The sequence below is a fragment of the Canis lupus genome, chromosome 1 (assembly GCF_011100685.1).
Source record: "Canis lupus familiaris isolate Mischka breed German Shepherd chromosome 1, alternate assembly UU_Cfam_GSD_1.0, whole genome shotgun sequence".
Classification (NCBI taxonomy): Eukaryota; Metazoa; Chordata; class Mammalia; order Carnivora; family Canidae; genus Canis; species Canis lupus.
This window is the reverse complement of record NC_049222.1, coordinates 72,791,373-72,807,202: the sequence shown is the minus strand read 5'-3', so window position 1 is coordinate 72,807,202 and position 15,830 is coordinate 72,791,373. Positions and strand designations below refer to the sequence as shown.

Below are 15,830 nucleotides of genomic sequence, written 5' to 3'. Positions count from 1 at the left end.
AGAAAGGTGTGAGAGACAAGAAGAATCCCTGCCTGGTGGGGGTAGGACAGGAGCATTATGAAACACCACACCTTCCCTGGGCACCGCTCCCATCAGTCCCGTTCCTTGGAAGGACTTGAGCCTGGCCCAGAGCATCCCCTATTTGGGGAATTGCCGGTCCTCTGCAGATTCTTCATAACCCGGAGGCACCCCATCCTGAAACAGTGATAACACACCTGCCTGTGGGCCTCCACCCGCCCCACCTCTGCTTGGAATAAACAGGAACCACTAGACTAGACTATCCTGTTCTCAGCTCTCTGGGAGATTTTAACCAAAGACTCTGGGACTAAAGGACATGCAGGGTGATGCTGGAAACCCACTTGGGGCTCCCTGTGAGCTTCCTTTCGTGAGCCACCTGCCAACTCATAAATTCCTGGTAATCAGTTGACCCGGGTCCCCAGGGAGATAGGGGCTGACTCCACCCCCACCCCACAGGGCTTTCCCCAGTTCCTCTTGCTTGTCTTTCCTGGGTCCACCAAGGCAAGCACGAGCTCCATCTGGGACAATTAGGGACCCAGCCTTCTCATGCCCCGGGGTTCCAGAGCTCCAGGGCATGGAGGCGCCGCCCATAGGCTAGCTCAGCCAATAGTTGAACAGGCAAGTGTCAGGGGCAGGGCTGGCAGGGCCAAATCCTAGGCTTAAATGGGCAGCCTCCCACCCACCACCAGGCCTCCTGCACACCCCCTGACCTGCATCTGTGACAGCCTAAACAACTGCTCTGAACAACAGGTGAGATTCCCAGACCAGGCCTGAAGTGAGAGAGGGCACCCCTGAAACCATGGAGGAAACCAGTCTTAAGGACCAGGGGTTTGGAGCACCCAGGAGGCACTCTTCCAAAGCTTGACCCCTCTAGACATGGCAACTTGACCCCCACACACCAGGAGTCAGGGCCTGTCACTCCCTGCACTGCCATCTACATGCCCTGGAAGCCACAGACAGTCGTGGGGCAGGTCTCAGGGCAGCAGGCCCCCTGCACCTCCCACACCCTCAGCCTTCCTCCACACCCCATGGAAACACTTGGGAGGATAGATGCAATCTTTTTGCTCTATTATAGTGGTTCTAACATCAGAAGGAAGGATGGCTTTTTAGATGGTTTGATATAATCAGAAACTCATTTCTTTTCCATCCCTAGATTTTGGAACATGCATCCTTCTCTCTTCCTGGCTGCCCTCTGCCTGGGAATAGCCTCAGCTGCTCCACAACAGGATCACAGCTTAGATGCACACTGGTCCCAGTGGAAGGAGGCACACGGGAAACTGTATGACAAGGTTGGTAACATCCGAGCTGTCCAGAGAGACCCCCAGAGAACGGTCTATGCTGCGGAGAGTTCGCAGCAGAGAGTAGCTTCCTGAGGCCGCTCTTACCAAGGCAGTAAGCAGGGCCCTGGGTCTGTGCACGAGGTGGGCACATGTCCTGCTGTGTGGCTGCTGGAGCACAGCTTCCAGAAGCACCAGTCCAGCAGTGGACATGGTTTCTCCTCCTCTCTGTCAGCACATCCACTTGGTGCAGTTGAGTGCTTTTAAATAGAAATAAGGATGATGAAAAAAAAAAGAGAGAGAAATAAGGATGATGGGTTATATGTTTTTCTGCAGGATGAAGAAGGATGGAGGAGAACAGTGTGGGAGAGGAACATGGAAATGATTGAACAGCACAATCAGGAATACAGCCAAGGGGAACACAGCTTCACTCTGGCAATGAATGCCTTTGGTGACATGGTGAGTGTGGCATGGATTGCTGAACATTTTGTGCTTCCTCTAAGTATTCTTTCAAAAAAAATCTCATGTTTGTCAACATTCTGTTTCCTTTTCCTTGAAGACCAATGAAGAATTCAAACAGGTGCTGAATGACTTTAAAATCCAGAAGCACAAGAAAGGAAAAGTGTTCCCAGCACCTCTCTTTGCTGAGGTCCCCTCATCTGTGGACTGGAGAGAACAAGGCTACGTCACTCCTGTGAAGGATCAGGTGGGGCTGTATAGCAGGTCACTCTCCAAGAGTAAAGGCAAAAGGAACTAGTGTCCTTGCTATGGAAGTTGAGGAATCATACGGAGTTTACTATGTCTTAAAAGAGTTTTCAGATCTAACAGCTATTGTCAAAATCTTGCTGTTTATTTTGTAGACTAGGAGCTTTTTAATTTTGTTTACAGGGTCAGTGTCTTGGTTGTTGGGCTTTTAGTGCAACTGGTGCCCTTGAAGGACAGATGTTCCGAAAAACTGGCAAACTTGTGTCACTGAGTGAGCAGAACCTGGTGGACTGTTCTTGGTCTCAAGGCAATAGGGGCTGCAATGGTGGCCTGATGGAATATGCCTTCCAGTATGTTAAGGACAATGGAGGCCTGGACTCAGAGGAATCCTATCCATATCTTGCAAGGGTAAATGGAGTTCCTTATCTTTTATCAAAGTCAAGCATATTCAGTAACAACAGAGACTGTATTTAGAATTTTCATTTTAGATTGTAGATTCTATATCTGCAAACATTCAGGGCTGTCATTAAAATTTACTAGCTTGGCACAACAGTTCTCTGCTTTGATGGTTACCATATAGCTCTTCCCAATTTTTTGTTGCACAGCAACACGAATACCATCTCATATACAGCACAGATCTCCAGAGTGAAAAATCTATGAACAATTAGACCCAAAGAGTGTCTCATTGAATAGATATCTGCTAATTTTTCAACTTCGAAACAATCAATCACATTTTGCGTCCTGAGATGTTTTATAACAAACTACTTGGAAATCTATCAGCCGCAAGTTGTCTTGAGCTCGTGTTCCCCCGGAGGTGGATGATAGTATTCAAGTCCTTCCCCTTTATCTTTGAAAGAATGAACCCTGCAAATACAGGCCTGAGAAATCTGCTGCCAATGTGACTGCCTTCTGGCCCATCTTAAATGAGGAGGATGGCCTTATGACCACAGTGGCAACTGTGGGGCCTGTCTCAGCTGCTGTGGATTCAAGCCCACAATCCTTCCAGTTCTATAAAAAAGGTAAGCATTTGTCTACATAGAAAATCAGGCAGAAAAAATGAGGAGCCAGCATGACATATAGCAAGATTGATTCTTTGGTATTCCTGGTACTTGGCATACTCAGGAAGGTATGTATGATCCTTGGGGCCGTTGTTACTATTGACATGACTTGATCCATACTTCATGCCTTTAAGCACATCGCAAATATATTTAAATATCTACATAATTTGACTGATATAACTTACTTTACTTTTTTCCAACGGTTAGACCTTGAAAACTTCCAATGAATTTTACTACTGAAATTGACCCTAGAAAGAACCCCTTGGATCAAGTAATTTTGTGTTTGCTGCCACTTCCTTAGACTAACATTGTATGGTAAAAGGACAAAGGTTCAACAACTAGTCTTTTATGCTTCTTCTCTGTTCTTTACAAAAGAGATTGTGACAATGTGTATTTCTGTGAATATTAGATGACATCCTAAAACTCTAGCCTAGCTAAACAAAAGATCTGATATCTAAGTCTTACCTGGGTTTATATCATGACTGAATTTTGAGATGCCTCCTATTACTGTGGTTACTAGGTTACTGTCACATGTTATCATGTCACTTGGATGTTCCCCCTAAGCATTGAATTTTACTTTTCCAGGCATTTATTATGATCCAAAGTGCAGCAATAAACTCCTGAATCATGGTGTTCTGGTAGTTGGTTATGGTTTTGAAGGAGCAGAATCGGATAACAAAAAATATTGGATTGTCAAGAACAGGTATAAAGAGCAAAAAATATTTATCTTTGAAATTGAAAAAGGGAATCCTTTTTAGAATTAGTGTTTGGAGGCAGATCCTCAAACCCTTGAATACACTTCTGAGATCTCAGAAGTGTTTACCCTACTTAAGGGGAGCAGAGACATACATACACATTTAATGAGAACAGTAAGATACTGTCTCAAGCTTGCTGGGACCCTGCTATACTTTTGCTACCACTGCATTTCTCAACTTGAAAATTTTCTTATTTCTGGAAAATCATCCAACCCCAAGAGTTTCCTTTTCCTAGCTCTCATTTTGCACTTTTGCGAAAGGCTTGGGGATAGAATTCCGTGCTGGGTTAGAACTCAACCATGAACAGGAATGGCCTCTCCTGACTCTTCCTGAATCTGTCCTGGCCTCTGCTGCACTGCTAAGTATCAGGTATGATTGTTCATAAAGATAAATGTGTGTGTTCCTCTGTAATAAATGGAAAACCCTGTCTTCTTTCAGCTGGGGCACAAACTGGGGCATGCAGGGCTACATGCTGTTGGCCAAGGATCGGGACAACCACTGTGGAATCGCCACCAGGGCTAGCTATCCTGTGGTGTGAGATGATGGCACGAAGAAGACCTTGACTTCCAGAATATCCAGGAAATGACTTTTATTTTAAAGCTGACCAAATCTTATTGCGTGGGATAAAAAACTTGAATCATTGAAGATCCAAGTGATCTGATTGTGTGACATTTTATACTGGGAATGTTACCACTTTGCTCATTACTGCTGTAAATACCTTTGTAGGACTGACTTGTCTAGTAACTTTTGAATTTTATTTTTTTTAAAAGAAGTAAAAAGTTTTCTTTTTAAAAATAAACCAACCTCAAAGTACAAGTGAGATAAATGTTGATATGTTAACTTTTTATAGGACTCTATAAAATGTGATTGGGCTGTAGAGACATAACTGAATGTGCCAATGGTCCACTAGGCGAATCCTGAGTGGCCTGTGGCTCTTGCAGTTGTGAATATGCACATCTCATGTCAGCTGGGCTTTAGCCATGTCTGATCCAACCCTTGAATGCAGCAAAATGTGACCAAAAATCTATAAGGACAAAGGTATACTATTTTAATAAGGAAAAAAACCTTCACATTTTAGAAAAGTAAACATACACATAGGGTTTTCAAAGTAGATAAGTGTATTGGAGGTCATGGTCATTTGACCTCAGATGGCTACAGCCCAGCTGAGTTACAGGATGGATGTCACAGAGCCAGTTTCGAGTGTATCTTCCCCACCTGCTAGTGAGGACCACGTGACTACTTTGCAAGTGAGGAAGGACCAGACATGGGGGATTACCAAGAATATGTGTGTTGGGTCCACCACGGATGAGGGTAAGCCCCCAGACACGGGCCCAGGCCTCAGAACTAGAGCTGAGACCTCAGAGGTGGGAGGCAGGTGAGGGCAGCCAAAGGGATCCTCTGAGACCTAATTCACAACCTGCTACCTAACCTCAGAATTCATTAAAAGAAGACAGACCGTCAACATCTGCAGGCTAAAGAAGCACATGGTTCCATTTGTTCTCTGAGTGTTTAAGCATCTCATGGTTCCACCCAAGAAGCATAAGGAGAAGGCAGCAGTAAGTAGTTAATAGCAGAGGAGCAGGAGAGGAGGTGTCAGCCCACAAGCCCCCTGCACCTCCGGCCATGTCCCCCTGTCCTGGGTCACATGTCCCTTCAATGTGACCTCCGCTCCTAGGTGCTTACATCTCCAACTGTTTGACCTACTGTGGCAAATAATGGTGTTTGGAGTAAAGTTCTGTGGGTTTCCAGACCATACTACCAGGTCATAGGAGATGGGGAGGCGGGGAGGCTCCTGAGCATGATCCCTTCCGCCAGCTGGAAACTGTATTGGAACAACAGGAGTTGATGTGACACCCACTGTGGTCCAGCCATGACCCCTGGAAGACACATCTCCAACCCCCAGAAGGAGCTGGTGCTGGGTAGGGAGGAGGGTGCTGAGAACAGCTGGAGGAAGACAAGTCTGATATGAACCCAGAGGAGCTGCTCGGGGAGACAGGAGGAAAGAGGAGTGTCTGAGCAGAGACTCAGGGTCGGAACCCCGGAGAAAAGGGAAAGTGAGTCTAGAGAAGGTGGGAAGTGAGTGAGGTCACGTGGGGGCAAGGAGACTAGTGCCTGCATGGGATTTTAGGACACAGTCGTGCCCCTGGGGAAGCAGTGGACAGGCTGTTCTGGTTATCTCTCACTGTAAAACCCACTCATGGAGTCCTAGCAGCTTGACAAAAGCATCTCTTCCATTTCCTGCCTGGGCTCGGAGGGGATGGTTCTCCCTGGGAGTCCCTCCTGGGAGCTGGAATCATCTGCAGGTTCCATTGGGCTGACGTGCTCCTGGGTTCCCTGGCAGAGCCGTCCTAGATGCTGGTGTGGGATTCAGGGAGTAGCTGAGACTCCAGCTGGTGATGGGGAGAGGCAAGGTCACTGAGCAGAGGAGCATGTGGGATGGAAGACATGGCTGTGGCCATCTTTGGAACGTGGATCTGCCACAGTCTCTGAACATCCACCAGAGAGGACTCCTTGTCCCTCCCCATGACAGGCTCACTCAGACTGCTGTGCACAGTATCTTGGGAGTTCAGCCCAAGACTTTGATCCCACCAAGGGTAGCTTGGTAGGGCCTATCTCAGCAGGGCTGGGGAAGTCGGACTGGGGGACCAGGAACAGCACTGAGGGGGTGGGGTGCAGGGCCTGGCATCTCCCTGGGGAACTGCACCTACTAGATACCCCAAATTCATGGAATCTCCTGAGAAGAAGCTTGAAGGGGAGGTCCACGTGGGTTTTTAGTGTCACCTCACGTGTCCTTTATTCCTAGAGTTTGGGGTGAACATCTCCTGGAGGATTGAGGACAAGATAATCTAGTCTAGTGGTTCCTGTTGTTTCTAGGCAAAGGTGGGGCGGATGGAGGACACAGAGTCCACAGGTAGATGTGTCATCACGGTTTCAGGATGGGGTGCCTCTGGGTTATGGAAGAATCTGGAGAGGACTGGCAAACTCCAAAATCAGGGACTTGATGGGCAAGACCTAAATCCTTGGAAAGAAAGTGGTCGCACGGAATGGGTGTGCAAGGAAGGCAGGGCCTTTTGTAATGCTCCTCTCCGTCTCCCCACCATCACAGATTCTTCCCTCTCGGGCTTTTCTCAAAGCCGACAGAAACGAGTTCCTTACAGAAAATCCTGGCTTAATAAAAGAAGGAAAGGCACAATGTAGAAAGTGCTTTTTCCTCCCCACTCCACATTATGTTCCTCAGTATCCAAAGTACTTTTTTTAAAGATTTAATTTAAGAAATTTGCTTTAATGACTTTGACATCAATGATTTTTACTTTACTTTACAATTAATGTCAGGATTTAATGACAGTGTATGAAAATGTTTTAAATGAAGAGAAACTATATACATTAAAATTAATTTATATAATTGAGAGTTTAAGGAACAAAATCAAAATATTCGTTTGTCCTTTTTTATTACTTAGAAGACATATTGTAGAAAATACCCTTAAAGGGCACCTGGGTAGCTCAGTTGGTTAAGCAACTGACTCTCGATTTTTGCTCAGGTCATGATCTCTAGGTTGTGAGATGGAGGCCCTCCTGAGGCTCCCTCACTGGGCGTGGAACCTGCTTGGGATTCTCTCCCTTTCCCTCTCCCTCTGCTCTTCTCCTGAAAATAAAAAAAGAGAAGGAAGGAAGGAAGGAAGGAAGGAAGGAAGGAAGGAAGGAAGGAAGGAAGGAAGGAAGGAAGGAGAAAGAAGAAAGAAAGGAAGAAAGAAAGAAAGAAAGAAAGAAAGAAAGAAAGAAAGAAAGAAGAAAGAAAGAAGAAAGAAAGAAAGAAAGAAAGAAAGAAAGAAAGAAAGAAAGAGAAAAGAGAAAAAAAAATACCCCTAAGAAACAGAATCATCATGACCTCATGTCCCTTCCCATATCATATTTTTCTCTATGCTTATTTTGAATTCTCCTGATAAAATGGAACCATAGTTTATGTAGATTTTTAAAACTTGTACTTAAAATTAAATTAATAAACCTAGAAGCATAATGAAATATATATTTTTTACTGGGGTAATATATTCATAACATTAAAATATCCATTTCAATCATTTTCAAGTGTACAGTCAGTGGCATCACATACACATTGCCGTGCAACCATCCCTACTGTCCATCTTTAGAACTTTTTTTGTATTCCCAAACCGAAACCATGCCAACCAAACAGTAACTCCCCATTCGCCAGCTCTGGTGTCTACCCCATTCCATTTTCCATCTCTCTGAATTTGTAGGTATCTCACACATAAGTGGAATCATTTGTCCTTTTGTGCCTGGATATTTCACTTTACACAGTATCCTCAGGGTTCATCCATGTCCTAGCATGTGTCAGAAATTCTTTGATTTTAGAGACGAGTAAATATCCCAGTCTAGGAATGTGCCCTGTGTAGTTTCTTCACTCATCACTGGAGGGACACAGTGGTTATTTCCACATCTGACTATTTTAAATAACATGCTGTCAATGTTATTGCACGAACATTTGAGTTCCTGTTTTGAATTCTTTGGGGATATAAACCCAGAAGTAGGTTTCCTGGATATGATAACTCTATGTCTAAATTTTTGCTGTTTTCCACATTGGCTACACGATTTTACTCTTCTACCAGCATTGTGCAGGACTCCAATCTGCTATGATTTTCAAAGGTATTCTCAAATTCTGCAAATTCCCTTTTCATCAAATTGGTGGTATCTTTTGATGCATATACGTTTTTAATTTTGATGAAGTCCAGTTTCTTTATTTTTTCTTTTTTTTTAATTTTTATTTATTTATGATAGTCACAGAGATAGAGAGAGAGAGAGAGGCAGAGACATAGGCAGAGGGAGAAGCAGGCTCCATGCACCGGGAGCCCGATGTGGGATTCGATTCCGGGTCTCCAGGATCGCGCCCTGGGCCAAAGGCAGGCGCCAAACCGCTACGCCACCTAGGGATCCCTATTTTTTCTTTGATTGCCTGTGTTTGAGTGATATCCAAAAAATTAATATTAAATCCAATATCATGAGGCTCATCTTTCATGTTTTAATCTTAAGTTTTATAGTTTTTCTTCTTACATTTGGGTCATTGGTCCATTTTGTGTCAATTTCTGCAGATGGCGTAAAGTCGGGGCCCAGCTTTACTGTTTTGTATGTTGATATTCAATATCCTCTGCATTATTTGTTGAAAAGACCACTCTTTCCCTATTGAAAGGTCCTGGAAACCTCATATGATTGTTTAAAAGTCAATTCATTAAAAATTTCATTTTAAGGTCTTTGAGGAAACAGAAGCTCTTCTTCCTCAAACACACTTGAGGCTGATGGTCTTACATGGTTACAAAAGAATGGTTGGAAGTCTCCAAATAGAAAAGGGACCACTTTTTGCAAGAGGTGCAGAAAGCCTTTAGGGAAAAAACAAAAACCTCATACAGCAAAAGCTTACGGTGAGCCTGGCCACCTGGCAGGGGTGGTGCAACACCACCCAGGCACAGACACCAGACATCAAGAGACCAGCACCCCCACCCCCAGAAGACAAGCTGGAAGTACTGTACATATTTTGCTTAGGTCATGGTTGGTATTTTTGACTCTGCTCATTCGTATTACACTGGACAAAATGACTCAAAGGAGGAATTCTCCACAAAAGTAGGAACTGGAGGTAATGCTCCGCCACAGATCAAATGGATATGGATTAAAGTAAAAGGTCAGAGATGGAGTTCAGGATGACAATGATAAAGTGACTAGTTGGGCTTGAAAAAAGCATCAAAGACTCTAGAGAATCTCTTAGTGTGGAAATGAGACTTCATCAGGCCGAAATGAAAAGTACTTTAACTGAGATGCAGTCTAAACTGGATACTCTATCAGCTAGGGTAAATGAGGCAGAAGAGAGAATAAGAGACATAGAAGACAAGTTGATGGAAAGGAAGGAAGCTGAGGAAAAGAGAGAAAAACAACTCAGAGCCCACGAGAAGAGGCTCTGAGAAATAAGTGATAGTTTGAAAACAAATTACATCTGAATTATTGGAATTCCTTCCTTAGGGCATAGTGAAAAAGAGAGAGAGGACCAGACACTATCTTTGAGAAAATCATAGCCAAGAACTTCCATAATCTGGGGAAAGAAACAGGTATTCCTATTCAAGAGATAGAGAGGACCCCTCCCCCAGTCAAGAAAAACAGATTGGCACCCCAACCTAGACTAGCAAAGCTTGCACATTTCAGAGATGAAGAGAAAATCCTGAAAGCAGCTTGAGACAAGGGATTCCTAACATCCAGTGGGAGAAATATGAGATGAACAGCAGACCTCTCCACAGAGACCTGGCAGGCCTGAAAGGGCTGGCAGGATATATCCAGGGTCCTAAATGAGAAGAGCAGGCAGCCAAGAATACTTTATCCAGCAAGGCTCTCATTCAAAATGGAAGGAGAGATAAAGAGCTTCCAAGACAGAGACTGAAAGAATATGTAACCACCAAGCCAGACCTGCAGGAAATATTAAGGAGGACCCTGTAATCGAAGACAGAGCCCAAAGAAACAGAGAATCTGCAGAAACAGGGGCTTTACGGGTAATACAAGGGCACTAAATTCACATCTTTTAATAGTTACTCTGAAGGTGAATGGACTAAATGCTCCAGTCAAAAGACACAGGGTATTGGCCTGGAAAAGAAAAGTGAGACCCAACCATATGCTGTCTACAAGAGACTCATAGGCTGGAGGCTTAAAATATTTTTCTATTTAATAAAAATATTTAATGCTGCCAAAAAGTATAAAAATACAGTAGGAATAATGGACAGTACAAAGTAGTCTCTCCTAACTTAATTCTTTTACATCTTTCTTCATACATACATCTTCATCTTTTCATCTTTTCTTTTACATTTCACACGTGCATTTAACAACTTGACAATACATCAACTCAGAAGTTCTGCAAAGTCTTACACTGGTGGTGTTCTTCCTTCCCTGGATGGAAAGTTGGCTTTGAAAACAGACAAAACTGAGGTCATCTACAGGTTTATCAGACCTCACTTTAATTTCTGGAGTAGGCTGCATTCCGGTCTTGCTTTGCACATCAATGGTTCAAAATTTATAGCTGCAGAATATTCTGCAGTCTTAAACAGTTAGGTGTCAGTCTGGCCTGATTATGTCCAAGGGAAAATTTCCCTTCAAAGACATTTTCAGGGAACATTTTTGTGTCTTTATTTTTCTTTTTAAAATTGGGAAAACGAAAAAAAATAAAAATAAAAAATAAAATAAAATAAAATAAAATAAAATTTGGAAAACGTTTTCTTTCTCATTCAGTCTCATTTAGCCTCTGTTTCATTTGTTGCACCTAGTGAGCCGTGTTAGCTTTTCTGTTCTCTCAAAAACGTTTGGGTAGAAACACTCCCACTGGCTGTTCTCTGCCACAGTATCCTGCATTTTAGAGGATAGTTCTGCATAACTGCCAACTGTCAGTTTTTCTTCTTCTAGGCCTGTTCTATTCCCATTGTATTTTTCAGCCATAATTTTGGTTGGTGAATGATGAAACACAGGACATACATCTTCCTTAGAAAGTTCTTTCCACCATTTCTGTATATTTGAATCTCCCTTTATAAATTTTGCTCCTTCTATGATAGTCACATATGCAACTTTGAGTTAATGTGGTGTCTGAAGAAATCCCACTTGGTATTGTCTCAAATTCAATAACAGCTGCTTCATGTTAACATCATCTCTTTTTTCAATCAGAACATGATAGGTGTAGGGGCACCTGGGTGGCTTTGTTGGTTAAAGTGGCCAACTCTAGATTTTGGCTCAGGTCATGATCTCAGGGTCATGATCTCAGGGTCATGAGATTGAGCCCCTTGTCAGACTCTGCACTCAGCAGGGAGTCTGCTTGTCCCTCTCATTCTGCTTCTCCCCCTGCTTGCTCATTCTCTGTTTCTAAAATAAAAATCAATTAATAAGTAAAATATTAAAATTTTAAAAAGAACACAACACATGTCTGCTTGAGAAAACCTGCTTGAGCACCCAGTGCCTGCATGGTAATGGATCACTGCAGGCCCATGTTTGAATTCAAGGAGCCAGATTCTCTCACTTTAAATAAGAAAGTGAGAGATGAAGCTGGTAGCAGAGAGACTCCAGAATCTGGCCAGTAGTATAGTGACAGCGAGATGTTGTTCTGGTTTCCTGCTATTGATGTTTCTCAATTGCACTAGATGTACCATGTAATAGACTTCACACCTTCTGACAAGAAATTCACACTGACTCCTGTTTCCTTACAAGCATCTCTGTGTTTTTTTGTTAGCCAGCACTGTGTGCCTTGCACCAATTCCTTTTCCACAACTGTTTAGTGTGACAACTGCTTTGGTCTTTTGCTGCCAAAACATGAACCAGAAGTGGCAACTTGTATTAGGAAGTGGACCCTGTGTTCAGATGTAACTCTTCTGCGCCTCTTCTTTTTTTTTTATTTTTTTTATTTATGATAGTCACACAGAGAGAGAGAGAGGCAGAGACATAGGCAGAGGGAGAAGTAGGCTCCATGCACGGAGCCCGACGTGGGATTCGATCCCGGGTCTCCAGGATCGCGCCCTGGGCCAAAGGCAGGCGCTAAACCGCTGCGCCACCCAGGGATCCCCTCTGCGCCTCTTCTATGTCAGATAACCTGTCATGAATGCAACCATGTTTAGCATCTTGCAATTTAACACCACTATGATCATATAGGCTTACATCTCTGCATCTGTTTCAATTTCTATTTTCTGGAAACTTGGCTACTCTATGAGGATTGCAAATTTCCAAATACAGCTTCTGCCAGTGATTCTGAACATTCAGCTCCTCAAACTACACTTGACAGTGGCAGACAGGGCAGTGGGAGCCAGCTAGCCTGAGCAGAGGATGCGCCATCGGAGAAGCTCAGGCCCCACAATATCTGGGGAGCAAAAAATTTTTCTAATGTACTGTAGAATTCAACACAATCATTCAAGATCTCTAAGCACATATGCCGATACATGGGTTTTATAGCTGTCCTTGTAGCACACTCCATAAGATCATGTGGGAGGAGAGACCTGCTATGTAAGGACACCTGCACCCCAGCCAATAGTCAGGCAGGGGACTGGGTGGCAGATGCTGCCCCAAAGAATGGCCTTCCTTGTTTCTTGGAATGTGATACAAATGCACTAGAGACTGTATGACCTCTTTTTATACCAAATGTGCCTCAAATCTAAAATTAGACCAAGAAATATTGAATCACCCTTCTGGAAGTTCGTGGGGCAGGAAAATATGGAGGCCCAGCTGAGGGTGGCGGCATGGCTCCTCTGTCTTCTCTGTTCAGCCTGATGCCAGGTAAGCCAGCATTGAACTCCCAAGTGGAGAGCCTGGCTTTGGGGAGTTTGGTGTTTTATCTCACTGTAGCCTCTGTGCTCATTTTCCACTCCTGCTGCCCTCTGGCACCCAGAGTCCAGTTTGCCAAGTGAGTGATGGGGGCTGGGGCTGAGGGAAGAGGGCAATGTCCTCAGCTTTTCTGAGCTCTGCTGGCCTAAAGCACATTTAAGTTCTTTCTTCACTCTAGAGCGATCCTGCACCACCCTTGATTTTGTACACCCCCTGCTGTGACCTGTAAAATGAGGTGCACAATAGCACTCATCTCATTGGCCAGTCACTTGGTAACTTGTTAAAAAAGCAAATTCTTAAACCCCTCGCCAGACCTACTGCATCAGAAACTCTGATGATGGAGGTCAACGATCAGCTTTCACAAGCACCCAGGTGATTCAGGATGCTCATTTGAGTTTGAGTTTGAGAATCGCTGTCATAGGGTTGTTGTGAAGAGTGAATGACAAATCAGCTAAAATATGCTCAGCCTGCCTCCTAAGAAGTATCCAGCTGTTGGTATCCTCATCATAGTCACCATCAGCACCGTCATCAATCATCATCATCATCATCATCATCATCATCATCATCATCATCACAAGAATCCTTCCTATAATGCTCTAGGTTCTAGGAGTGCTAGGTATTCTCAGATGGAATGACCTTTCCTGTGGAACAATGCCCTGGCAAATGTATGTGCAAGCTGACCCTCTTCACAGCACAAAGGTCTCTGTCTCAACTATGTACCATCATGATGCAGATGGACTGATATTTACCTATGCCTCGTTTCTTTTTACACATGGCAGTGTTTTTATTGAAATATACTTCACAAGATCTAAAATCTACCATTGTAAGAGACGGTTTCAGTGGTTTTTAGTACATTCACTATGTTATGCATTTGTGATCACTATCTAAGTGAAGAACATTTCCGTCACCCTCCCTAAATCCTCATGCTTATTTCTTCTAGTTTGTCCCAATTCCCTTCTACCCCCATTCCCACAATCTACTTTCTGTCTCTGTGTCTAATATGGACATTTAATATGAATCATGAAATATGTGACCTTTTGTATCTGGCGTCTTTCCTTTAGCATTATGTCTTCAAGGTTCATTCATAATATGACATGTATTATTACTTGATACCTCTTCATGGCTGAGTAATATTTCAATGTATAAATAAATACACCTTATTTTTTAATTCATTCATCAGTTGATGGACACTTGTGTTTCTTTCACTTTTTTGGCATTATGAGCAATGCTGCTATGAACATTTGTGTACAAGTTTTTGCATGAATGTACATTTTCATTCCTCTTAGATATATCCATAGGAATTGGTTTGCATAATTTTTGAGGAAGTACCAGATTGTTCTTCACAGTGGCTACATCATTTAACATTCCCACCAGCAATATATGAGGGTTCCAATTTCTCCACATCTTCACTAATATATCTTATTGTCCATTTCTTAATGATATTCATGCTAGTAAGTAGAATGATATCTCATTATGGTTTTGCATGTCCCTAATGAATTATGATGTTGAATATATTTTCATGTGCTTATTGTCTATGTGTATATACTCTTTGGAAAAGTGTCTATTCAAATTGTTTACTCACTTTTTAAAAGTAGGAACAGAGGGAGAGAGAGAACCTTAGGCAGGCACCATACCTAGCACAGAGCCTGATGCAGGGCTCTATCTCATGACCCTGAGATCATGACCTGAGCCAAAATCAAGAGTTGGACATTTAACTAACTAAGCCATCGAGGAGCCCCTCATTTACCCTTTTTTTTTGTTAAAGATTTTTTTAAAATTTATTTATAAGAGACACAGAGAGAAAGGCAGAGATTTAGGCAGAGGGAGGAGCAGGCTCCCTGCAGGGAGCCTGATGTGGGACTTGATCCCAGGACCCTGGATCACGACCTGAGCCAAAGGCAGATGCTCGACCATTGAGCCACCCAGGTGCCTCTTATTTACCCATTTTTAAATTGGGACGTGTTTTTGTTGTTTTATTTTGACTTGTAAGAGTACTTTATATATTCTGGATATTATATATTTAGGAGATATATGATTTGCAAATATTTCTCCCACTCTGTCCATTGAATTTTGGTTCTCTTGCTGGCGTTCTTTTTTTAAATTATGGTTACAGTACATATAATATGTAATTTATCATTTATCCACTTTAAGTATACAGTTCAGTGGCATGAAGTATGCTCATATTTTGTGCACTTGTGACCACTAGGAAATAATGTTTTGCTATTCATTCATTCTATGAGCCCTCACTGAGTCCCTCTTATGTCAGGTCCTGTGCTGAGGAATCAAAGATGGATGAACACTGACACACTCCCTGCACTGGGGGAGCTTACATTCAATGGAGCCATAGGCGAATATTCCTTTTAGAAAATACGATGGAATATTACTCAGCTATTAGAAATGACAAATACCCACCATTTGCTTCAACGTGGATGGAACTGGAGGGTATTATGCTGAGTGAAGTAAGTCAGTCGGAGAAGGACAAACATTATATGTTCTCATTCATTTGGGGAATATAAATAATAGTGAAAGGGAATATAAGGGAAGGGAGAAGAAATGTGTGGGAAATATGAGAAAGGGAGACAGAACGTAAAGACTGCTAACTCTGGGAAACAAACTAGGGGTGGTAGGAGGGGAGGAGGGCGGGGGGTGGGAGTGAATGGGTGACGGGCACTGGGGGT

At 43.2% G+C, this 15,830-nt stretch overlaps 1 protein-coding gene and 1 pseudogene across 1 annotated transcript; one reads left to right on the top strand and one right to left on the bottom strand.

Annotated features, from left to right (window-relative positions):
* Window positions 1-1,181: 1,181 nt before the first annotated feature.
* CTSL3 (cathepsin L family member 3) lies at window positions 1,182-4,351 on the top strand. Its single transcript, XM_038525613.1, has 7 exons — window positions 1,182-1,307; window positions 1,632-1,754; window positions 1,855-2,001; window positions 2,184-2,408; window positions 2,857-3,019; window positions 3,644-3,761; window positions 4,252-4,351. Exons 1-7 carry the CDS (start codon window positions 1,182-1,184, stop codon window positions 4,349-4,351), a joined length of 1,002 nt encoding a protein of 333 aa, XP_038381541.1.
* Window positions 4,352-10,702: 6,351 nt separating this feature from the next.
* Window positions 10,703-15,497, bottom strand: LOC100688687 (annotated as a pseudogene).
* Between the last annotated feature and the right edge of the window lie 333 nt (window positions 15,498-15,830).